Source organism: Procambarus clarkii, chromosome 5 (genome assembly GCF_040958095.1).
Source record: "Procambarus clarkii isolate CNS0578487 chromosome 5, FALCON_Pclarkii_2.0, whole genome shotgun sequence".
Taxonomy (NCBI): domain Eukaryota; kingdom Metazoa; phylum Arthropoda; class Malacostraca; order Decapoda; family Cambaridae; genus Procambarus; species Procambarus clarkii.
The window spans coordinates 3,573,909-3,599,786 of NC_091154.1; the positions used below are offsets into that span (position 1 = coordinate 3,573,909).

The window sequence follows — 25,878 nt, forward strand, 5'->3', positions numbered from 1 at the left end:
GGTGATAGACTAGCCTATTGATAGATAATGCAGGTCAACCAGGCTGTAGTAGTCGATAGTAATTAGATCATTATCAAGTCCAGCTTTTGGAAAGCCCTCGACCAATACGTCAGAAATGCAACGCATTATTGAACCATTTAACCCCCGAAATATTAACGTTTCCCGCTAAAAAAGAGGAATGAATAAAAAAATCACAATTAATACATAGATTATACGAATACGCTGAAATACATATGTATAATAGAGTACAATATATATATCTAAACACACATATAAATGGACCATTTCGAAGCCTAATATCGCGACATGAGGCTTTGAAATAGAATTTGACATTTTAACCGCCAAAATATATGATGACATTAGTGATAGTGAGACAATAATAATGAAATACACTCACCAGTGTTGTAAAGTGCACTTACACACCTGTGTAAGTGTGTACCTCTGCAATGTTAACTTTGCAATTTTCAAAACGATAGAACACCTTAAACTATGCGTCACCTGTGGTGTGGATATCTTTAGATACTACAACAGATACTCTAGTTAAAGCTATATATATATATACTCCGACACTTATACATCATACATACATACAACGATGTATAATACAGTATACAGTACTGTTTAAAACGTATCTTTTGTTAAAATAGGAAATGTATTGTAGTCCAGTGTTGTATGGTAGTCCAGTGTTGTATGGTAGTGTTGTATGGTAGTGTTGTATGGAGGTCCAGTGTTGTATGGTAGTCCAGTGTTGTATGGTAGTCCAGTGTTGTATGGTAGTCCAGTGTTGTAAGGTAGTCCAGTGTTGTATGGTAGTGTTGTATGGTAGTGTTGTATGGTAGTCCAGTGTTGTATGGTAGTCCAGTGTTGTATGGTAGTCCAGTGTTGTATGGTAGTCCAGTGTTGTATGGTAGTCCAGTGTTGTATGGTAGTCCAGTGTTGTATGGTAGTGTTGTATGGTAGTCCAGTGTTGTATGGTAGTCCAGTGTTGTATGGTAGTCCAGTGTTGTATGGTAGTCCAGTGTTGTATGGTAGTCCAGTGTTGTATGGTAGTGTTGTATGGTAGTCCAGTGTTGTATGGTAGTCCAGTGTTGTATGGTAGTCCAGTGTTGTATGGTAGTCCAGTGTTGTATGGTAGTGTTGTATGGTAGTCCAGTGTTGTATGGTAGTCCAGTGTTGTATGGTAGTCCAGTGTTGTATGGTAGTCCAGTGTTGTATGGTAGTCCAGTGTTGTATGGTAGTGTTGTATGGTAGTCCAGTGTTGTATGGTAGTCCAGTGTTGTATGGTAGTCCAGTGTTGTATGGTAGTCCAGTGTTGTTTGGTAGTCCAGTGTTGTATGGTAGTCCAGTGTTGTATGGTAGTCCAGTGTTGTATGGTAGTCCAGTGTTGTATGGTAGTCCAGTGTTGTATGGTAGTGGTGTATGGTAGTCCAGTGTTGTATGGTAGTGGTGTATGGTAGTCCAGTGTTGTATGGTAGTCCAGTGTTGTATGGTAGTCCAGTGTTGTATGGTAGTCCAGTGTTGTATGGTAGTGTTGTATGGTAGTCCAGTGTTGTATGGTAGTCCAGTGTTGTATGGTAGTCCAGTGTTGTATGGTAGTCCAGTGTTGTATGGTAGTCCAGTGTTGTATGGTAGTCCAGTGTTGTATGGTAGTCCAGTGTTGTATGGTAGTGTTGTATGGTAGTCCAGTGTTGTATGGTAGTCCAGTGTTGTATGGTAGTCCAGTGTTGTATGGTAGTCCAGTGTTGTATGGTAGTCCAGTGTTGTATGGTAGTGGTGTATGGTAGTCCAGTGTTGTATGGTAGTGGTGTATGGTAGTCCAGTGTTGTATGGTAGTCCAGTGTTGTATGGTAGTCCAGTGTTGTATGGTAGTCCAGTGTTGTATGGTAGTGTTGTATGGTAGTCCAGTGTTGTATGGTAGTCCAGTGTTGTATGGTAGTCCAGTGTTGTATGGTAGTCCAGTGTTGTATGGTAGTCCAGTGTTGTATGGTAGTCCAGTGTTGTATGGTAGTGTTGTATGGAGGTCCAGTGTTGTATGGTAGTCCAGTGTTGTATGGTAGTCCAGTGTTGTATGGTAGTACAGTGTTGTATGGTAGTCCAGTGTTGTATGGTAGTCCAGTGTTGTATGGTAGTCCAGTGTTGTATGGTAGTCCAGTGTTGTATGGTAGTGTTGTATGGTAGTCCAGTGTTGTATGGTAGTCCAGTGTTGTATGGTAGTGTTGTATGGTAGTCCAGTGTTGTATGGTAGTCCAGTGTTGTATGGTAGTCCAGTGTTGTATGGTAGTCCAGTGTTGTATGGTAGTACAGTGTTGTATGGTAGTCCAGTGTTGTATGGTAGTCCAGTGTTGTATGGTAGTCCAGTGTTGTATGGTAGTCCAGTGTTGTATGGTAGTGTTGTATGGTAGTCCAGTGTTGTATGGTAGTCCAGTGTTGTATGGTAGTGTTGTATGGTAGTCCAGTGTTGTATGGTAGTCCAGTGTTGTATGGTAGTCCAGTGTTGTATGGTAGTCCAGTGTTGTATGGTAGTCCAGTGTTGTATGGTAGTCCAGTGTTGTATGGTAGTCCAGTGTTGTATGGTAGTCCAGTGTTGTATGGTAGTCCAGTGTTGTATGGTAGTCCAGTGTTGTATGGTAGTCCAGTGTTGTATGGTAGTCCAGTGTTGTATGGTAGTCCAGTGTTGTATGGTAAAGTTGTATGGTAGTCCAGTGTTGTATGGTAAAGTTGTATGGTAGTCCAGTGTTGTATGGTAAAGTTGTATGGTAGTCCAGTGTTGTATGGTAGTCCAGTGTTGTATGGTAGTGTTGTATGGTAGTCCAGTGTTGTATGGTAGTCCAGTGTTGTAAGGTTGTCCAGTGTTGTATGGTAAAGTTGTATGGTAGTCCAGTGTTGTATGGTAGTTCAGTGTGGTATGGTAGTCCAGTGTTGTATGGTAGTCCAGTGTTGTATGGTAGTCCAGTGTTGTATGGTAGTCCAGTGTTGTATGGTAAAGTTGTATGGTAGTCCAGTGTTGTATGGTAGTCCAGTGTTGTATGGTAGTCCAGTGTTGTATGGTAGTCCAGTGTTGTATGGTAAAGTTGTATGGTAGTCCAGTGTTGTATGGTAAAGTTGTATGGTAGTCCAGTGTTGTATGGTAGTCCAGTGTTGTATGGTAGTCCAGTGTTGTATGGTAGTCCAGTGTTGTATGATAGTCCAGTGTTGTATGGTAGTCCAGTGTTGTATGGTAGTCCAGTGTTGTATGGTAGTCCAGTGTTGTATGATAGTCCAGTGTTGTATGGTAGTCCAGTGTTGTATGGTAGTCCAGTGTTGTATGGTAGTCCAGTGTTGTATGATAGTCCAGTGTTGTATGGTAGTCCAGTGTTGTATGATAGTCCAGTGTTGTATGGTAGTCCAGTGTTGTATGGTAGTCCAGTGTTGTATGGTAGTCCAGTGTTGTATGATAGTCCAGTGTTGTATGGTAGTTCAGTGTTGTATGGTAGTGTTGTATGGTAGTCCAGTGTTGTATGGTAGTCCAGTGTTGTATGGTAGTCCAGTGTTGTATGGTAGTCCAGTGTTGTATGGTTGTCCAGTGTTGTATGGTAGTCCAGTGTTGTATGGTAGTCCAGTGTTGTATGGTAGTCCAGTGTTGTCTGGTAGTCCAGTGTTGTATGATAGTCCAGTGTTGTATGGTAGTCCAGTGTTGTATGGTAGTCCAGTGTTGTATGGTAGTCCAGTGTTGTATGGTAGTCCAGTGTTGTATGGTAGTCCAGTGTTGTATGGTAGTGTTGTATGGTAGTCCAGTATTGTATGGTAGTGTTGTATGGTAGTCCAGTGTTGTATGATAGTCCAGTGTTGTATGGTAGTCCAGTGTTGTATGGTAGTCCAGTGTTGTATGGTAGTCCAGTGTTGTATGGTAGTCCAGTGTTGTATGATAGTCCAGTGTTGTATGGTAGTGTTGTATGGTAGTCCAGTGTTGTATGGTAGTCCAGTGTTGTATGGTAGTCCAGTGTTGTATGGTGGTCCAGTGTTGTATGGTAGTCCAGTGTTGTATGGTAGTCCAGTGTTGTATGGTAGTCCAGTGTTGTATGGTAGTCCAGTGTTGTATGGTAGTCCAGTGTTGTATGGTAGTGTTGTATGGTAGTCCAGTGTTGTATGGTAGTGTTATATGGTAGTCCAGTGTTGTATGGTAGTGTTGTATGGTAGTCCAGTGTTGTATGGTAGTGTTGTATGGTAGTCCAGTGTTGTAGGGTAGTGTTGTATGGTAGTCCAGTGTTGTATGGTAGTTCAGTGTTGTATGGTAGTGTTGTATGGTAGTCCAGTGTTGTATGGTAGTGTTGTATGGTAGTCCAGTGTTGTATGGTAGTGTTGTATGGTAGTTCAGTGTTGTATGGTAGTGTTGTATGGTAGTCCAGTGTTGTATGGTAGTGTTGTATGGTAGTCCAGTGTTGTATGGTAGTGTTGTATGGTAGTTCAGTGTTGTATGGTAGTGTTGTATGGTAGTCCAGTGTTGTATGGTAGTGTTGTATGGTAGTCCAGTGTTGTATGGTAGTGTTGTATGGTAGTCCAGTGTTGTATGGTAGTGTTGTATGGTAGTCCAGTGTTGTAGGATAGTGTTGTATGGTAGTCCAGTGTTGTATGGTAGTGTTGTATGGTAGTTCAGTGTTGTATGGTAGTGTTGTATGGTAGTCCAGTGTTGTATGGTAGTGTTGTATGGTAGTCCAGTGTTGTATGGTAGTGTTGTATGGTAGTTCAGTGTTGTATGGTAGTGTTGTATGGTAGTTCAGTGTTGTATGGTAGTGTTGTATGGTAGTTCAGTGTTGTATGGTAGTGTTGTATGGTAGTTCAGTGTTGTATGGTAGTGTTGTATGGTAGGGTAGTGTTGTATGGTAGTGTTGTATGGTAGTCCAGTGTTGTATGGTAGTGTTGTATGGTAGTTCAGTGTTGTATGGTAGTGTTGTATGGTAGTTCAGTGTTGTATGGTAGTGTTGTATGGTAGTGTTGTATGGTAGTCCAGTGTTGTATGGTAGTGTTGTATGGTAGTCCAGTGTTGTATGGTAGTGTTGTATGGTAGTTCAGTGTTGTATGGTAGTGTTGTATGGTAGTTCAGTGTTGTATGGTAGTGTTGTATGGTAAAGACAAGTCTTCCTTATACTAACATCAGAGTAACAATGGCAGTGAATTATCACTTATGACCTTTAAGACGTAATCCTAAACACAACAACAGTTTGCCTGATCAAGTTATGGCAGCAGAATGTGTTCATGGGAGGATTATAGGAGTTTACGTGACTCGTTATGGTGCCATACAGCCAATTATAGTACGTCGTGTTGGGAATTTATGGGACTGATTCCAAGGACGCCTGTTCGAGCCCACGGTATGACCCTAATCTTCTCCTTAGCCAGGAAATGGGCATTTAGAATTAGTCCTTAAAAGCCAGGAAATAGAAATTTTGAATTAGTACCAAAAAACTGAAAATAAAAATTGAGAATTTCTGCCAAAAAAGCCAGGTTATGGTGATTTTAGAATTAGAGATGTGATAATGAATCTCAGAAGATCTAAACGTTCTCAACTAAGCAATTGATGATGAGGTCAACAGACACTTTAGACGAGTTTTGATGACAACGGTGAATGCGTCCGTGCATGGATGTTGTTGTGTTGATGTAGGGAGAACCACGATCGTGGGATCGGTTGCGCCCCGGCTGCCCGATACCGGGAAATAGCGGAGGGATGGGGTCCCTATAGTCTCTTCAGGCCATAGACCCTACAATCTCCTCAGGCCACAAATTTTACAGTCTCTTCAGGCCACGGACATGACGGATGAAGCGGAAGGTATGGCGAAGGATGTCATGACAGACGTCTTCGTCTCTCGCACCTCCCCCGTCAAGGAGAACGGGAACTGTGAGGCGGGGAATATTCAGCCTACGAACGGCACTCTGTAGTCTGACGCGAGCGCTATGAAATCGAGGGCAGTGAAGGTGCACCACTGTATCCTCCTGGGTCGGACACCACTGGCAATATGGGGAATCTACCAGCCGTAGACGATGGAGATGTGCGGCCAGGCAGGTGTGCCCAATCCGGAGACGAGTGATGGCAGTGTCGAGGAGTCGAGAATGATGACGAGTCCATGGACGCGGGGAGGAATCCTCCCGGAGACCCGCCAGAGAGGAGGACCTGAGTGCTGGGTCCATCATTGCCTCCCAACTCGCGAGGCCGCCCGGACTTGCGGGAGAATTTCGGAAAGGTCTAGAGGCACATTTGTAGAGTCATGAAGAGCATGCGCCATCCCTGCTGCTGCGTCGACCTCCTCATTGCCTTTAATACCGACATGTGACGGAACCCATTGGAGATAGACAGACCAACCCGGAGTACCAGAATAATACAGCAGAATATACCAGAATATATAATATAAAAAGTGCACAGAAACCGGAATGAGCTCTTTTGCCCATGGAGGCACCGGTGAGATGATCGGGCCAGGGGTGAGTACAGGGACGGGAAGGGAAAACTGTGAATATGCATCCAAGGCCCGGACGACGAAAGGTAACTGACAACGTCGGGAGCGTCCAGCCGGCACATTCCACCAGTTAGCCTCAAGCTGGAGGCGAGTAAGTGGATGGGTTGCAGGGAGACGCACTATCTCTTGAAACTGGCGGCAGAGGGCGAGAAGACGTTCAAAGTGCAGGGGCCATAACCCCAACTCGACATGGAGAGAGAGAACTGACGAGGAGGGCATAGCTCCTAGTGCTGAGCAAAGGGCACCTTTTTGAATGGGATCCAGCCTTGTCAAGACCGATGATGCTGCTGAGCCATACACTTCACTCGCATATATGATCTTGCTACGAATGAAAGCCTTATAGAGCTAGGAGCGACTCCCGTGAAGCCCCACATGCCGCACCAGAGAGGCGTTTCATGATGTTCACGCGACGAAGGCATGAGGCCCAAAGGTAATCCACATGATGCCTCCACGTCAGCCGAGGGCCATCTAGAACGACCCCCAGCCACCTGTGTTCCGTAGCGATCGGGAGACGACGGCCCCCGATGGTCACCACTGGCTGGTCTGGTTCATCGGGATAATGGTGAGCCCCTTCCCCAGCACAATTGCAGAGAACACAGTCAGGGTGTTTTGCAGGGAGCCTTGTGCCTCCAGGGGAGTGGCACCATCCACCACGAGGGTTACGTCATTGGCATAGGCTAAAACCTGGGCCCCCAGGAATACCAGGAGATCAGACAGAAGAATAGAGAATAATAGCGGGCTGAGAATTGCTCCCTGGGGGACACCGCGCGAGACAGGGTGGGATGTGGAGACGACTCCATCAACCGCCACTTTGAATGAGCGGCCCTGTAGATAGTTTTGGAACCACCCCAACACCGGACCCGAGAGGCCTATTCAAGCCAGGCTATGAAGGACAGAAGAATGAATCACAGTCAAATGCACTCTTGATGTCGAAGAATGTTGCAAGAAGCACTCTTCTCCGGCGATAAGTGTCCATTATTCGATGTTCCAAGGAGAGGAGGCAGTCCATCGTGCTTCTTCCCGGCCGAAATCTATTGATACCCTCTAGTAGGAGACCCGAGGTTTCCACCACCCATTGTAGTCGGGTGTGAACAAGGCGTTCCATCAATTTCCCTAGACATGGAAGCAGACTTATGGGCCGATATGAACTCGGGATAGACGGATCCTTCCCAGACTTGGGTAATGGTAATAGAATGGGGTGTTTCCACGGGTCAGGGAAGACACCAGAGTACCAGCAGACGTTGTAGAAGTGAAGGAGGTGGGACTGAAAGATCCTGGGCGCCCTCCGAAGAAATTCATATGGGACGTTGTCTATCCCTGGCATAGTGCCCAACCTAGATAGTGACAGGGCCTCCTCAAGCTCAACAAATGTAAATGGACGATCCAGGTCCTGAGCTAGTCCTATACCCTGTCGGGAGCCCCGTCCTATGGAACTCACAGAAAGAAGCGGGGGAACAGTAAACATCCTCGAAGTGGTCAGCCAAAAGTTCGGCTATTTGTACTTCCCCCAGGCTCCCATTACCATTGGGGTCTCTGAGTGGAATGGAAGGCTGGAAGTACCTCCCTGTCATCTTGTGAACAGAGACCCAGGCTCCTGCAGAGGAGAAGTCGAATCGCAGAGAGGCACAGTAATCAGCCCAGGACTTCCGTTTGGCAAAAGGACTGTTCGCCTACACCTGGCGTCCGCTCTGCAGAAGGTCTGCCGCTTCAGTGGAGTAGGGTGGTGCCACCACGAATTCCATGCACGCCACCGGTCCAGTACTGCCTGCCGACATTCAGGGGTCCACCACAGTGCCCCACAGCGGAAGGGATTGGTGGTCTGGCCCCCTAGTCTTCCTAAAATGCCGAGAGCCTACACTGAAGAGGGTCTCGGGGAGAGCATCCGCTGACCCATGCAGATCTGCAGTAACTGGGGGAAGGGTCGACCAGTCATCCGCATCATAGCCAAGCAACCTTTCCTCCGAGAAGATCCACTTGGATCTTCAGGTGATCAGAGCAGGACAAACAGTGCCCCCGACGGAGATGACGGTGGGCAGGTGATCACTACCCAGGTACAGCCGGTCCATATATGCGCCATCATGAAGGAGCCTCTTCCAATGCAAAGATCGAGCGTTGAAGTATGGCCATTGAGCGGGTCTATCCGGGTTCCCAAACCTGGCGGCGTCAGTAAGAAGAGGTCTGGAGAAACTGACACAGGTCTCGGCCAGTCGTGTTGTAGTGGCGACTCAATGGCACAGGTTGCCATGATGGGTGGCGAGTGTTAAAGTCACCCATGACGAGGCATGTGTCTGTGATCAGACCAAAATAGTGTTCTAGTTCCTTCACCATTACCAGTAGACAGGGGTTATACAGTCCTCCAAAGGTGCCCCACCCATGGGAGAGGGCCACCTTCACTGCCATGAACTCTAAATGCCCACCTGGGAAGGAGTGAATCCGGAGCATGGAGCTCGGAACTGAGTCCCTGACCAAGAGGGCAAGTTCCCCTCCACCCCATACTGGCCGATCTTGTCCATAGACCGAATACCCCGGCACCGTGAAGGAAAGATCGTCAGAAAGCCAAGTCTCACAGAGCCCCACGATCAACGGTGGTGCACTGGTGATAAAATTGCGTAGAAATTGCGTCTTCTTAAAAAGGGAACGGCATTAAAAAACACCAGACTATTCTCAGGATGGGGTGCCATTATCCCTGAAATACAATACCTAACTTTCTGACCACCTGTACACAAATGTCTCCAAAGGAGGAACCACTAGAAAAAGCCATAAAGTCCTCATACAAAGTAAGTAAAATGTGGCATCAATGACATCCAGTCAAAAGGCTGTTGAGCAATGCTTCTCTCTGCCTGACGGAAGCGGTGATGAGCTCGCGAACCCTCTTGACGGCATCTGTGCCTGGTGGGTGCTTCATTCTGGGCCTCATGTTCCACCGGCGTCACAATCCCCTGGGAAAGTGCCTGGGGGACCAGAGGATCATCAGGACTATCTGATGGAGCAGTACCTCCTGATCGATGGGTGTGTCGACGACATCAGTGCTGGTTTCTCTGGGGAGAGGCAGGAGGGTGACGAGTGCCAGGCTCCGGCCGAGAATGAGCGTCCATGTCTGAATCCGTGATGGAGTTTTCGTCCATATCGATGGGACCCCGGAGGGAAGATCGATTAGCAGCCTGGGCGTATGAGGGATATGGCTGGGACAGGCAAGAGCGTGTGCTAGAACCTACTTGTGAAGAGGCCCGACCAGGGGGGAACCCGGAGGCGAGAAGAAGCGATAGGCTGATTGAGGGTGCGCAACTTCTGGGACAGCTCATGTTGAGGGGTCCCCGCTGCTTTATGATCGATGTCCAACTGGAGGGCCTCAAGATATACAGAGCAATTCTTGGACATAACCTTGTGATGGCCATGACATAAAAAGCAGCGAGGTGCATCAGAGCACCCACCGTTATCTCTGTATGGCCTGTTTTGCTGCAGTTTGCACAGCGCGCTGCATTACGGCAGGTGAGACAACTGTGGCCCAAAAGATGGCAAGCATAGCATCGTAACACAGGGAAGTTATAGGGGTGGACCTGATACGAGGTCCTGTGTAGTGCCACCCGGTCAGGGAGGTGCCCATCGAACTTTACACGGGCCATGGATGTCGGCCCTGCTGCTCCGCAAATCCAAGTAACTTCCAATAATCCCGCTGATGCACCCCCATAACACCTGCAGAGTGGCCTGGATGTCATCCACTTCAACACTCTGGTCAATTGGGCCAATCTTCCCATACCACGCCCGAGACGCCTCCTCCTCCTGTGACAATACTTGTCGACACCTGACAGGCCAGTCCCCCAACTTGATAATGTCGAATACACATTCGTGCGATAGAGCCTCCTTTCTGATGTGTAGCATCTTTCTGATGCTGCACCCTACCCAGGGTACGCACGGTTTCAGGCAGGCAATATTATCACAATACAGAGGCCTCAATTGCTGCACTTAGGGTACTAAATTTGCACTGTACGCACTGACCTGTTGTTGACTGGATTAGGACAACCACAAACGAGGAATGAGATACCACAGAAGGAAGGTCTTCTGAAGGCGAAGACTTCCTCTTAGCATCTCGCTCTGGGGCAGCGTCAGCCGGCTCATTTTCCAACAGACGTTTTCCTCTCTGGGACTCTCTGGGACGTCCATGGCGCCCCTACTCGGGGAGGCGTCCATTAGGGAGGCTCCGGCCTCCCCCGAAGCTGTGAGCCCCTGGGTAGCTGCAGTGAGCACACACTGGCCCAAAGAAGCCAGCTGAATTCAAAGATGATCTCCAGGTGAGGTGTGGGAAGAAAGTCCAGCCAGGAGCGTTCAATCCGCGCGCCAAGATGGCCGACCTTCGCGCGGGAATCAGTGCATGGATGTGTTAGATGAATGAGGATTCACTTGATAAATACAGAATGCTTAATAAAAACAGCTAAGACTATTCTAATAGTTGTTCAAAAGTATGAATAATTATGTATATTAAGACATACTTGATGAATCCAGAGACAGGATTCATCAAAATATTGACGAAACATGTACATCTTTCAACAGTAATGGTGGTTTTGTTTACATAAACAGTTTACAATGTTGTAAACTCCACAACCCGAGGTTATTAGTGTTGTAAACAACCTCGTAGTGCTTCCCAGCTCATTAACTGTTTACAATACTGTAAACATACACACAACTGCCACGACTGAGGAAAGATGTAGAGGTTTTGTAAAGGAGTTACGAACACGCTTGACGAATCCTGGCTCTGAAACATCACATCAAAGGGGTCGAATACCAAGGCCCCTGAAGTACCTGATGGTCTCCAGGGGCATCTCTGATGGTCAGAGACCGGGCCACGGGGCTCGCTGATCTTCGGAACCAACGAATAGGTACATATAGAGGGGCTACCAATACTACTAATGCCAATGCCTTCCCATTGGAGACTTTCGGCGCCATGGAGAGCGGGAGGGCTTGCTGCATGGATAACAGCTTCAGCACAACTCCATAGTCTCCTGAGACTGATGGAGGACTACTACTACTACTACTAGTCCCCGGAACAGTCCCCCGGGCCATCCGAAGGATCCGGTGTGCCGAAGTTCTGTGGTCGGATCTTCATCTGGAGCCAGCGAAGACTGGCCCACTTGTACTGCCTGGGACTCCAATACACCCAGCCCACGGAGTCGAAGTCGTCCGAGTTCGTGAGAATCCCTGTCGGGTTGGCGTTGTGGCAGACATTGTACCACCACCCGCCCTTGTACTCGTGCGCGCAGCTACCTGCAAAACATACAACATTGTGTGAAAATGCTACTCTGCAATAGCAGAATGCAAGGCGGGTATCTTCCCTGCAACTAAACCACCATATCCTGGTGAGCAGAACAGCAACACCTCACTCCATTCGATTGGACCGATGCTCTATCGCCCGAGCTATTGAGTGGTCATAATAAGGAAAGTTTCCTCACCTTTGTGTTTGTCGTTGTCCTTGTCGATGGTGGAGAACTGCATCCCGCTGTGCCAGAGCAGACCGTCTCCCAGGGTGCTGTTGGAGGAGTACATCACCGCCAGCAGCTTGTAGCTGTGGGAGACACGATATATCACAGTCTGGGGTGGTAAGGTGACCCCATGCTTCCTTCAGAAAACGGAGCTCTTGGCTCGTGGACTCATAGAAAAGAGAGAGTGGAGATTAATTCTCAGAAAATTGGGGAGATTAACTCCTAAACATTTGCCAAAAGTCGGGGCCCAAGAAATGGAGCTCAGTTCTCACACAACTAAAAATACCCATTACCCCGGGAATGATAGTACCCATTGCGACTATGGAGAAGAACGGTCGTAATATGGATTGTTGGGCCTTTTCATATTTGAAAAACTAATCTACAATCAGCTTTACTCTTATCTAGCCAAACACAATATACTTAGCTCTTGCCAATATGGCTTCAGACCCCAAAAAAGCACTAACGATGCACTTATTAGTATGATTAACTTGATACATACAGCTCTTGATAAAAATAAGTTCCCTGTTGGGTTATTTGTGGACCTGCGTAAGGCTTTTGACACTGTCAACCACCAAAACCTTCTTCTTAAATTACATCATTATGGAGTCAGAGGTCACTCCTTCCAATACCTTCAGTCTTACCTTACTGACAGGCTCCAATATGTTTCTGTGAAAAGTTTAATTTCTCCCACCCTACCCATCAACATTGGTGTTCCCCAGGGCAGCATACTTGGCTCTCTCCTCTTTCTCATCTACATTAATGACCTTCCAAATGCCTCCCAACACCTCAAACCAATTCTATTTGCTGACGACACAACCTTCATTTACTCCAGTCCTGACCCTCTTGCTCTAAATGCCACTGTGAATACTGAGCTAAATAAAGTCCATCTGTGGCTAACTGCCAACAAACTCATCCTTAACATTGACAAAACTTTCTATATTTTGTTTGGCAATAAATCCTCAACTCAAATTAATCTAAGAATAAACAATATCCAAATTAGTAACAAAGTAGATGGCAAATTCCTTGATGTCCTCATCGACCACAAGCTGAATTTCCAGGGACACATTCTAAATATATATAAAAAAGTTTCTAAAACTGTTGGCATTCTTTCTAAGATCAGATATTATGTACCACGCCCTGCCCTGGTGACGCTCTATTACTCCCTCATCTATCCATATCTCAATTATGGTATTTGTGCTTGGGGTTCTACTACCCAAAATCACTTACGTCCTCTAATTACTCAACACAAAGCTGCTATTAGGACAATATCTAACTCTGGCCCCAGACATCACTCGGTACCCTTACTCAAATCTCTGAATATGTTAGATATTAAGTCACTGCACATTCTCTCATGTGTATTATATATATATATAAAACGCTGAACTGCAATGTCAATCATGACCTTAAAAGCTTCCTAGAAGGTTGTAACAGATCCCATGAGCACCACACCAGAAACAAATACCTTTTTGATATTCCAAGAATACGACTTAATCAAACTAGAAATGGTCTACAAATCAAGGGACCCAGAATGTGGAATGACCTTCCCCATCATGTCAAAGACTGTACCTCTCTCAACCAGTTTAAGAGTAGAACTAAGTACTACCTAATTAACTCCATGTAACCTACCTTACCCCTAAATGTCTCGCTATTTTAAACAATGTTGTTTGTTGACCAACTTGTACAATTGCTAAGTTCTGCCATGTTCCCCCCCCCCCTAATTTTTTAATTCTTTTTTTTTCAACACAATTTATACTTTACTCTCAATTACTATTAAGTTTTAGTCTAAGTGTCCCCCCCCCCTCACCTTGCCCGAAACGCTATGCGTATTAGTGGTTTTAGGTATTGTATGTACTAGCGCTATCTGTGGGACAATCTGACTCCAATATTTGAATTACTTAATGAGAACTTCAACAGCTACGAAGAACCTCCACTTTTTGTGAAAAAAATGGAAAACTAAAAATAAACAAGTGGACTGATATTTATTCCAAGAATTAGTGTCCTATGGATTTTAATGGGACTGTAATTTATCATGAAATAAAAGTTAAATTCACCTTCACAAATTGGAAGGTCCGTGTACTAAGATACGAGTCGTCTTAGCACCAATAATCTAATGCTCGATCTTCATTATAAACAAATGTAAATATAAATTCATATTATAGTACACACACATACAATCAAGATGAAGAATGGAATCAATTAGTAATGTATATCAGATATAAATGATAAGTAAATGACAATTTCAATAGAAATCATTTATGTAAATGTTAGTACTCTAGTAAAAATACTACACTACTAGAAATATAAGGCCAACTTAGCTCTTCCGTTGATTTGATTGTGAAAATGTCTGAAAGCAAGATTAAATGTACAATTTGTCTAGACTAGAATGACTATACCAATATTTCTGATTGAAAAGTGGGAGCCTGGGCTTAAGTGAAACTTTAACGATTCTTCGCGGCGGGGATCGTATTCCAGGGACCTGCCCGAAACGCTACGCGTACTAGTGGCTGTACAAGAATGTAACAACTCTTGTATATATCTCAAAAAAAAAACTAACATTGGTTAAGATGTTATCGCATGATGGAACGAACAACCTACACGTAAATGTTATTGAAATGCACCTATTAACAAACATCAGTAGGACAATAAAGAAATTACGCTCGCCGGAACTTGTGTTGAATGTAGATGGAGACTTCCACGAACTCTGGCCCCCGCTGTTGCAAGGGTGACGTTAATATGAGTCGGTATAGTGGGAGCTCTGGCAACACAGTAGCTCTGGCAAGATGGATGCCACGCTTCCTCTCTTGGCTGCTCCTTCCCCTGACTGCGCATGCGCAGCTCTCGGTAGGTACCTCGAGCGTAAATAAATTTATGTATTTCGAAGTTAATTACGTTAAGAAGAGGTTGTGACTAATATTTATGTCACAATTAAGTGTATCATGTTATAATATAACCTCTCACAGCGTAAGTCGGTTTATTAAAGCTGCATATATAAATGATAGGATAATAAAGTGGAATTATTTTACCCTTTAATTATTTCCACTGGAATGGTTAATTAACAAAATAAACGAGTTCCAGTAAGCAGTAATATGCTACGTAAATAAACTGATTAGTAAGCGATTATCCTTAGTAAAGGAAAGTAATTAACTGGACTCTGTTTAAATCCAACAAAGTGGAGATAATTTCAGTTTCTGGCTGACGCGACATCATGGAGGCTAGGAAAGATTTAGCGGTGTATTGCGTTGTAGTAAATATCAGTCTAGTTAATTCTACAAGTTAGTAATTTTAGTAACTACTTGTGGTTAATACAAAGATGTTGCATCAAAATACAAAATATGTACGAAAACTGTTGGTTATTTCCAACATAACTCTGGGGGGAGAAAACTCGGGTCGTAGTTCAGGTCTTAGTACTAACGTGCACCTGTCTCTCTATCCTCAAGTTATATTCACGCAGGTTAGTACGCACCTAACTAATGTCCCGAATCTGTGGCAGATATGACTCTAAGTCATCATGAGAGCATAATTAAACATTGAAAATATTGAACAATTATCTGTAAGAAGCAGAAAGATAATATCAAAATGTAATATGTACAATTAGATCATTTAAGATCAAAGAGGCTTCGACAGTACAACTAGATCACTGTCCAGGGTCACTGTGACTCGTAGAGTTACTGGACATTAACTCATCACTGCATCAGCATATGAATATACAGAAAATGTTTATATGCTGGTTAGCATTGTAAATGTTTGGCCGCATTTGTGGTAGAAAATAATAATAATACAAAAAAAACCTGCATCAGCATGGTCACGTTAAGTGTAAATGATGAGTTATCTACACTTAAGCAGAATCAAAATATTGTTTAAGTTTCAGTTTACAGGTCTGAGCAGCGACCCTTGATGGTCTAGTGTTCTGTTGGGCAGAATCACTCTCCTCTGAAACTTGGGTTATAGGTACCTCTGTAGAACATTCATGTTCTGCTAACTCTACACGTACTAATTTTTCTAGCGTTTTCAAGGTAGTATAGTGCCTCGACACTGAAGCTTAACAATACGTAAAATACCATGGCGGTCAGGATGGACATCAGCACCTTTGCCTATAGGCCAATCTGACCTGGGTCCATCACTGTCTACTAGGACAAGATCACCTGGTTTGAGTTGAACTATGTTGTACGGGCTTGCAGCTCTAAAGTGATATTTTCTTAGAGCAGTGAGGTAGTCACGCGTCCAGACCTCATTCCATTTCTCTATTACTCTTGAAAGGTGTCTATAACTCTCCACCAAGTCACTCCCTCTGACACACGATGGGTCAGCTGGATCCTCGTCTCCTAGAGACATTAGAGGGCTCATGTCGGAAAATCCGACAGCATTTAATATATCATACATACAGATAATAGCTGTATTACCAACAAGTTACCCATAGAAAACGTAACTTGTAGTGGAATTACCGTCTATAGAAAACGGGATATCATCACCACATACTATTATAATTCACCAGCTATTCTGCTGGGAATTATTCTTAAATACATAAGTCTTTGGACTTTACCATCATAAAAACATCTTATATAAATTAACTTAATTATCAATATTAAAGTAGAGTAAATGTGACCCTTCTATCACGTTCTGAAATCTGGACAATGTAAGCCAGGCGTCAGAGTGGAGGAAGGAGGGCAGCCATTGTTGTTTACTAGACCAGAGGCTCACACGGGAGCAAATTCGGCTCCTGTTAAATTTACTTGGACGTAGTGTTATGGAAACTAAAAGTGTACCATTATCAACACGCTGTCTACAAATTCAAGTTAAGTGTCTATCCGAAACCCATTATCTATCATTAGTGGCCATTAATGTCATTGGGTAGGGTTATCCGGTTAGATCACATGGAAGCCTCAAACTAAAGGTAATTAAGCCAGGTCCTCATGTTCCATGTACTGTTTTCTCTGATATACTTGTCATATATAGGATTCTGGCTTCACAGCTAGCGCACTTTTGACAGGTCAAGACGAGGAAGGATTTGTGCACCAGTTACTGGGTGATATGGAAGCTACCTCAAAGAGGATAATTTGGTGTCTACACCCTAGTTATACCTGGTGGACTAACCTGCTGTACTATAAGATAAGGAACCTCTTCAATGTTTAATAGTATGTAGTCTATTACTGTAGTTTGATTGGCTGCATATATTTAATTAATAAACCCCCCTAATGTGTAGAGGATCGATTTGTGAGATTATGAGGTTATTGCAGAAATACAGTCCACTTATCATTATACAAATTGCTATCGAAGTATATAAATTAACGTAAATATAAATTCATATAAATTAAACAAATATAAATCTCACAGGTCGGTTCCCACATTATTTGGTCCTTCGAACCGGATTATTCGGTCCTTTGAACCCACATTTGGTCATCTTAGTACCGGATGAACCAGTTAACCAAACCAGTGGATTCATTAAATATACTAGTGCAGTGTTATTTAAACAAAGCCAGTCAAGACAGCAGCGAAGCCTCGTGGGAGCTCAGGAGCCTCCCTCAGCCCAGTTCAGCCTTCGTCAGCGGTTTCATGCACACCCACAGATATTTGGTGGCGTGTTATTTCGTGAAATGACAGCGCTAATATAGAATCCAGCCAAATTAGTGACTGTGTCTTCGCGAGATTGTTCACGGATTTCGTGGTGTTACATTTCGCGAGAGATTATCTACGAATTTTGTGGAGTTTATTTCGCGAGGTCACTAATAATATTTAATACTTCTAGATAATATTAGAAGTTTCATAGAGGCTAATTAAGAGGCTATTATCAATAATTGTGTATATTATTTCTCCAAAATAGAGAATCATTTAATATAAATTGCACTAGTGTTCTCAATATAATATTTACTAATTGCCAACCCACAACAGGGTAGGATATGACTAGTTGAACTATTATTGTTCATCCTAGTCCCATTATTACTATAGTCAGTTGTACTATATTGAACAACCTAACACCATTAATGAATGGTCCAGACCCTATTTTGGGTGTAATTTTTATCAACTCGAGTTGAGTTGTATATATAATAAATTACTTATGATCATTACACCTTTGAGTGATTAATTAGTGTCTCTTCCATCCTAGGGTGATATAGAAGAGCTAACCTAAAGGTACTTCCAGTGACACTGGTTTATCACTCAAATCATTAGTGTGTATGATTGTATATATATAATGTGTATTAATTTTAAGTGCTAACCTCTAGTAGAGGTAGGATTATTGCCTAGTGAGTTCAGAATTTACCCTAGGCTACCATCAGTGCTTGTTCAGTATTATGAGCAGCCCAAGTACAAGCCCCACTAGGCTTCACCAACTAGCCAGTATGGATAATGCAGGGAGAATGAAAAGAACCCTTGCAGGTCTTAAAGGCCACTTAACAAGACAGATCAAGAAATGTGAAGATTTGTCACAACAATCTCAAGTTGATTATGCTGACCTGGAAAGCTATTATCAAGCAGCTGCAGGTAAATTTGAGCAAATCAAATGCCAAATGGCTGTCCTTGTGGGGACAGACTACTACCATCAATTCATTGGTAGCCCTACTAAATATCAGGGCATAACCATGTTAAACTCTGCAGGAGGTAAATTACTCTCAGGCCCAGTATCAAGCCTGAGGAGACCTATGCCTGCAGATAAACAATACCAATAGAAATCTAAATTTGTCAGCTGATTATATTTCTCCAGTAGCATTATACTAAGGAGATTACAGCTGACTATAGTAACAGAGGTTGATGTTAGTATCATCATTTAAAGCTGAAGATGAGTTCATGAGGCCTCAGTGGCAAATCAGTGAACAGTAGCCTAAAACAGCTACAAGTCACTGCGTCCAATGTCACTGAACCCACTGCAGTCTCAGAACCATACTTTACTTTAATGATGAGCTATTCAGTCTTCTGAATCAATTAACTAAATTAAACCCTAATAAATCTGATGACTGATTTGATACATTTATTATTTAATCAAGATGTATTCCAAGGGCCTCAGTGTTTATATATCAGTGACCAGTTACCTGAAGAAACTTCAAGTTATATCTAATGTCACTGATCTCACTGCAGTCCCTGAATCATACTTGACTGTAGTACTTGATCACATCCAGTCTTCTGGGTTAAATAATATGTAATAAGGCTTGAATATTAGCCTTTCAAGAGTTGACAGGGAAGTGAAATCGCATTAGACTTCTAACCCCTGCAACTCTAGTACGGGACATCCGTCCTGTACGAACAGACACACAAATGTGTGATTACTAACTATAATTTGAAGGAGGAGTATCGGTGTTCGTCTGTTCTAATTAGGACTTCGACCCGTGAGCAGCCCCCTGGGGAATTATGTCGGAAAATCCGACAGCATTTAATATATCATACATACAGATAATAGCTGTATTACCAACAAGTTACCCATAGAAAACGTAACTTGTAGTGGAATTACCGTCTATAGAAAACGGGATATCATCACCACATACTATTATAATTCACCAGCTATTCTGCTGGGAATTATTCTTAAATACATAAGTCTTTGGACTTTACCATCATAAAAACATCTTATATAAATTAACTTAATTATCAATATTAAAGTAGAGTAAATGTGACCCTTCTATCACGTTCTGAAATCTGGACAATGTAAGCCAGGCGTCAGAGTGGAGGAAGGAGGGCAGCCATTGTTGTTTACTAGACCAGAGGCTCACACGGGAGCAAATTCGGCTCCTGTTAAATTTACTTGGACGTAGTGTTATGGAAACTAAAAGTGTACCATTATCAACACGCTGTCTACAAATTCAAGTTAAGTGTCTATCCGAAACCCATTATCTATCATTAGTGGCCATTAATGTCATTGGGTAGGGTTATCCGGTTAGATCACATGGAAGCCTCAAACTAAAGGTAATTAAGCCAGGTCCTCATGTTCCATGTACTGTTTTCTCTGATATACTTGTCATATATAGGATTCTGGCTTCACAGCTAGCGCACTTTTGACAGGTCAAGACGAGGAAGGATTTGTGCACCAGTTACTGGGTGATATGGAAGCTACCTCAAAGAGGATAATTTGGTGTCTACACCCTAGTTATACCTGGTGGACTAACCTGCTGTACTATAAGATAAGGAACCTCTTCAATGTTTAATAGTATGTAGTCTATTACTGTAGTTTGATTGGCTGCATATATTTAATTAATAAACCCCCCTAATGTGTAGAGGATCGATTTGTGAGATTATGAGGTTATTGCAGAAATACAGTCCACTTATCATTATACAAATTGCTATCGAAGTATATAAATTAACGTAAATATAAATTCATATAAATTAAACAAATATAAATCTCACAGGTCGGTTCCCACAGCTCAGAAGACCACCATGAATCAAATGAGATGGGCTTAGGGGTTCTCTTTGGGAGAAATCTTCTGTTAAGTAGGTTACAGGTCTGTTATTGACTCGTGCCTCAATCTAGGTGACAAGGGTTTGCAATTCGATGAGGCTAATTTTCTGTCTGTGAAGTGCCTTTCTTAAGCATTTTTTGACAGTGCCTGATATGCACTCATAAAAACCGCCTTGCCATGGGGCTCGTGGAGAAATGAATTACCAGTAGCATTGTCTCTGTTTGAGCACAGAGTGCACTTCTCGATGGTTCCATATTTCTCGTGAACAGGCTTCTCCTCCCACGAAGTTAGATCCATTGTCTGACATCATTAATTTTGGGCAAGATCTGCGTGCAGCAAACCTACGAAAGGCTTGGAGAAAGGCTTCTGCGCTCATGTCAGAAGTTACTTCTAAGTGTACGCCTCCTGTGGTAGCACACATGAAGAGGCAAATGCAGGCCTTCACCGGAATCTTATCTGGAGTGCCTGTTAAAATTAATGCTCCTGTGTAATCGACACCTGTGGTCTCAAAAAGACGAGGGTGGACAACTCGCTCCTTAGGTAGGGGGCGGAGGTCCTGGGTAAGGACACACCTCGTCCTCGACCCCCACACTCACCCATACACCTCGTCCTCAACCCCCACACTCACTTGTGGTCCTCGTCCTCGACCCGGAAGCGCCCCCAGACGCCCCACCGGCGGCTGCCGTTGAAGTCCTCAGCGTCGACCCTCAGGACGTGGGCGGCCTTGGCTGTCAGCTGGTGCAGGTACTCATTGCCTGTCGACCACAATATTAGTTGATTGACTGTTAAGAGGCGGGACCAAAGAGCCAGAGCTCAACCCCCGCAAGCACAACTAGGTGAGTACACCACCTACCTCAAAATATCGTTCAAAAACCTTACCTATCCTCCAATAAGAGCATCCTATTCTCATTTAATCCCATTCTATCCAAGCAGAGGACCCCGCCTAGCAGAGAACCCACCTAGCTGAGGATCCGCCTAGCAGGGAACCCACCTAGCCAGTACTCAGCAGTAACGTCGCCGAAGCCCTGTCTGTACTCCTTCCAGGTTCTGGTGAAGTTGACCTGCTTGGGTTGCTGCTGCCTGTTGAGGAACACCGTCCAGCCTCCCCCGTCCGTCTGCAGGTCGCACCACACCCTCACTGCCCGGCACCTGTGGGTGGAGACCGGGTGTAACAAGGTGTAGACAGAGACTGCAGCAACTTGGGTTATGTGTACGGCAAGGTGGCAGTCTAGGAAGCCCGCTGCTACTTACCGTCCCTGTAGCTCATGCGTGTCCCCAAGATGCACGTGTTCGATCCCTGGGCAGGGAACCAGTGCCACTATTTACGTAGTAGTGATATGGGTATCCAGGGAGTTAGGTGGATATTGTGACTTGCATTCTGTTAGGGAAGGTCAGTAGATGGTCAAGGATGACCTCTATAAGCCTACTGGACTTCCTATCCCTGTCAACAGGAATATATGCAAGACATTAATCCCCGTGGTGTAATGGTTAAGATGCTCGCCTGGCGTTCCGCGAGCGCTGTGTCATGGGTTCGAATCCTCGCCGGGGAGGATTTACTGGGCGCAAATCCTTAACTGTAGCCTCTGTTTAACTCAACAGTAAAATGTGTACCCGGTTGTTAAACGATTTTCCACGAGAGTTATATTCCAGGAAATATAGGATTAAGGATCTGCCCGATATGCTACCCATACTGGTGGCTGTCTACAATATATATGTATATTCAAGAATGTAAGAACTCATGTATATAAATACAAAATACATACATAATTTCACACTCCAGAGGAAAGCTAATGATACATCTGTTAATTTTGTAAAAACACACAGACCAGCTACAGTTTTTAATGTCACTGATTCTGTTGTTAATTGTAATTTGTACAATTCTCAGAAATATGCTATAGTTGATGCACAAAGTGGCGCATGTAATGCCACAGATGTACGGGCTCAACACCATGGGGATTGACAATGGACAACGATGCTCACCACCATGGGGATTGACAATGGACAACGATGCTCACCACCATGGGTATTGACAATGGAAAACGCAAAAACTAATACTCACTCCGAAGGGTAGATCTCGTACATGCCGCTCTCTGTCTCCCCTTCACTCTGGTGACCGGCACAATCCTTAACTCTACAGGGCAAAGATATGACAATTTTATTATCAGCCAAAAAAATATATTAATTACAATTAGGAATCGATAAGTGAGGATATAAACTGAAATATTATATTATTACATTGTATTATTGTCAAATACAGTGATATATACAAAAATATCAAATAATTATAATTTAGAACAATTAGAGCTTGTAGAGAAATAATATTTAAACCATTTGGAAAAACATTCAGCTTGTAATTTTTTTTTTTTTTGGGGGGGGGGGTTAATATTGTCGGTGAAGTATCACTAACAACAGATACTTCAACAAGACAATGAGATACTTCTGAACACTGTAAGCCATTCCTGTACCACCTGTTACTACCACAACCACCAAAACTACAACTACCACCCCAGTACCCACCAGGAGCCCCAGTACCCACCAGGAGCCCCAGTACCCACCAGGAGCCCCAGTACCCACCAGGAGCCCCAGTACCCACCTTGCCCCAGTACCCAGCAGCTTGGGCGCGGGCGTAGTGGGTGGCGGCGGGGGCGGCGACACAGTAACATTCTCACACACACAGTCTTCCCCAACGAAGTTCCTCTCCTCCAGTTCGGCTTCCGTGATATTCTCCTTACAGGGGCACATTGGCTCCTCAATCACCTTGTTACTCTTCTTGGCGCCCTCGACTGTGCCTGTCGGAGGCGGTAATGGGTCCCCTCGGGACCTCTGCAGCTGCTGGAGTTGTCGCTTGACCTCCAGGAGCTGTAGTCGAAGTTCCTGCTTGTCTTCTTGGAGGGCTTCGATCTGCGCGGTGCAGCGGCCATGTTGCGTCAGCAGCTCTTCGTTACGCTGCTGCAGAAGGGCGTGGTGTCGAAGTGCCAGGGATAGTAGCGAGTTGTGGCCTTCGTCCCCAACCCTCGCCACGGCTAGGAGGGAAGGGGGGATAGGGGTTAGTATGGCCAGGACCGTTGGTGATAAAGGGTTCCTCCTCATCCAACACCGTCCACAAACCCCTGGTTGGTTTTGTGGACAAAACCTACCAAAGTTTGTGGGTTTGTTATTCACCTGGTGGATGAATAACAAACTAATTTCTCATAGTTTATATCAACAGATCATAAACAAATTACTTCCCCAATTTACCTTTTACCTAAATAAGAATTAACACAACATAATTTACTTGATAGAAATTAGAACACTTAAGACGAATCTGTAAAAAGGGAGCATTTACCAAGACATCCCTGAGTTTGCCCATGTTTACTCAAGTTTACACGGGTTTACCCAAGACTCTTACCTTCCTCTGGGGTAACGTCGAGCAAGGTGACGGGGAGATCAGAAGGGAGGAGTTTCTGCAAGGAGCGGGTGACGTCTAAGAGCTGCACAAGGAGATCAGACGGCACGGTCACCATCTGCTGGAGCAAACTGTGGTGTATTTTTAACGAGGGCGGGGAATTTGGGTTAGTGTCCCGTTTAAATGAGGGAGGGGATTAGAGAAAACGGTAAACAATTACAGAAAACAGGTTGAGAGAGCGTGAGAGTGTATGAGAGAGACAGACAGACAGAAAGAGAGACGTTAGAAACGAAAACAACCCTTATACTCACATTACTAAACTCACCCAATAAACAGCCATACAAGGTCCTCTGCCCTTATAGTCTCAGGTTCGATTCCCGGGCAAGGCACGACGGAGGCGTTTGGGCACGTCCACTTCCTTACACCGGATGCCTCGATCTCTTCACCTAGCGGTTATAACACGGATTAATACGAGAAGTTTAAGTAACACGAGAAGTACATATGTTTTAAAGAATATTACCCGTTACCTGGGGACTGGAAGCATGTATTTAAGCCTATCAGGACCCCCTAGGCCTACCTCACAGGTACCAATGGAAAGGTAAGCAGAGGCTGATAGGAACCGTGCCCAACCGCCTCTGTTCCGCCGAGAACCAAACCAGGATTCCCCGGTTGCGAGTTAAAGACGAAGACCATTGCGCTCCCAAAAAGGAAAGGGAGAACTGTTATATTCATAGCAAACGGCACCAGCCGTTTGCTATGCGCTGTGTTTCATACGCCAGCGGCAGGTAAACAACAGAGAGGGTACAGGACGCCCGCCGGCTTGGAAGCTGCTATGTATCATATTAAGTATTTAAGTATTAAAATACATTTTAAGTATTTAAGTATTACTAAAGTCAGTAACCAGGCAATGGCTTTATATCAACCCTACAGTCAAGACTTCCCCACCAACACACAACACTACAGGAACTATCAGTGGAAAGCCCCAAGCCATTACGACTTGGGAAGGGGTCAGGATAAGGATTTTATTGATTTATTGATTGATTGATTTACATACAAGAAGGTACATTAGGGGTTAACAGAGAACATGGAAATTAAGTTGATTTTACATTCTCGTAAAGCCACTAGCACGCGTAGCGTTTCGGACAAGTCCTTAAACTAACAGATAATTTTTAGATAATTCACAGTAAAATTGAAAAAAAAATTTACAGGTAATTTACAGCTTTACTTTACAGGTACAGATAATTGTAAGTAGAATAATTACAGTAAAATTGACAAAAAATGTTTACAGGTCCATTGCAAGAAATGTTGACACAAAAGCAGATTAGAATAATACACAATAATGAACAAGGATTACTAGGTACATTAGGATAACATTTCAGGGTTATAAATTGGTTCACTGAAGCACAATATGAGGATCATTTCAAGGAATAATGCAGTAGAATATACACTCAATACAACAACCATGATATCAGATGATATCTAAGATTACAATGGTTTATATCCAATGATTACAATGGATTGCAATGATTACGAGATTTGGGATGGGACGGGGGGAAAGGAATGTTGCCTAACCACTTGGACGATCGGGGATTGAACGCCGACCTGCATGAAGTGACCCTGTGATAATCTGTGACCCTCCCAATGGCCACAGATTAAGGGACACAGAGACTTGCTGACATTCAATGGTTGAAGGTTGATGAAAGAAAACGGTTGTTGAATAACATAACGAATGATAGAAAACAATTGTTTATGTAAAGGATAACTATTATAAATGTCATATTTCTGTAGCAAAATTTATTTAAAGAAAATGTATGATTTCTGGGAGAAACTAAAACAAACAACTAAAAAAACCATTTGATAAAGAAAATTAATAGGTAGAAGATGAATAAAAAACTTATGCAAGAAAACGAATGATTGTGAAAACGGGTGATTGTGTGATTGTGCAGAACGAATAGTCCTGCAAGAAAATTTATGAATAAATGAAACAAAAATGAATGAGTCCTAGATAGAAACAGAGGACTTCAAGAAAGAAAACGTTCAGGCAAATTATATCAAAGAAACTGTAAATAATTACGACGACTGACATTTAAGGGGTAACCAACTTACTGATGAATTACTCTTGTGTTTGAAGAATGCCTTGCTGCCGGACATGGGTCCAC

General features: G+C 43.8%; 1 protein-coding gene across 2 annotated transcripts; it reads right to left on the reverse strand.

Annotated features, from left to right (window-relative positions):
- Window positions 1-4,641: 4,641 nt before the first annotated feature.
- On the reverse strand, window positions 4,642-25,878 carry LOC123765231 (ryncolin-2). 2 transcript variants are annotated; one of them, XM_045753729.2, is made up of 8 exons: window positions 25,826-25,878; window positions 23,723-23,837; window positions 22,928-23,357; window positions 22,394-22,465; window positions 21,326-21,483; window positions 20,963-21,089; window positions 11,927-12,039; window positions 4,642-11,741 (listed from the first exon to the last, which is right to left on the reverse strand). In XM_045753729.2, exons 1-8 carry the CDS (start codon window positions 25,868-25,870, stop codon window positions 11,512-11,514), a joined length of 1,290 nt encoding a protein of 429 aa, XP_045609685.2. In that variant the 5' UTR covers window positions 25,871-25,878; the 3' UTR covers window positions 4,642-11,511. The 2 variants fall into 2 exon arrangements, with proteins under 2 accessions (XP_045609685.2, XP_045609677.2); XM_045753721.2 differs by having other exon boundaries at window positions 23,723-23,840; window positions 25,826-25,872.

Bases quoted from the DNA above. Each gene is read 5' to 3' on its own strand.
- LOC123765231 (XM_045753721.2), bottom strand. From the start codon at position 25,870: ATGTCCGGCAGCAAGGCATTCTTCAAACACAAGAGTAATTCATCA. The intron at 23,358-23,722 runs GTAAGAGTCTTG...CTTCCCTCCTAG, and splicing joins CGACGTTACCCCAGAGGAAG to CCGTGGCGAGGGTTGGGGAC. The intron at 22,466-22,927 runs GTGGGTACTGGG...TTTGCCCTGTAG, and splicing joins CTGCTGGGTACTGGGGCAAG to AGTTAAGGATTGTGCCGGTC.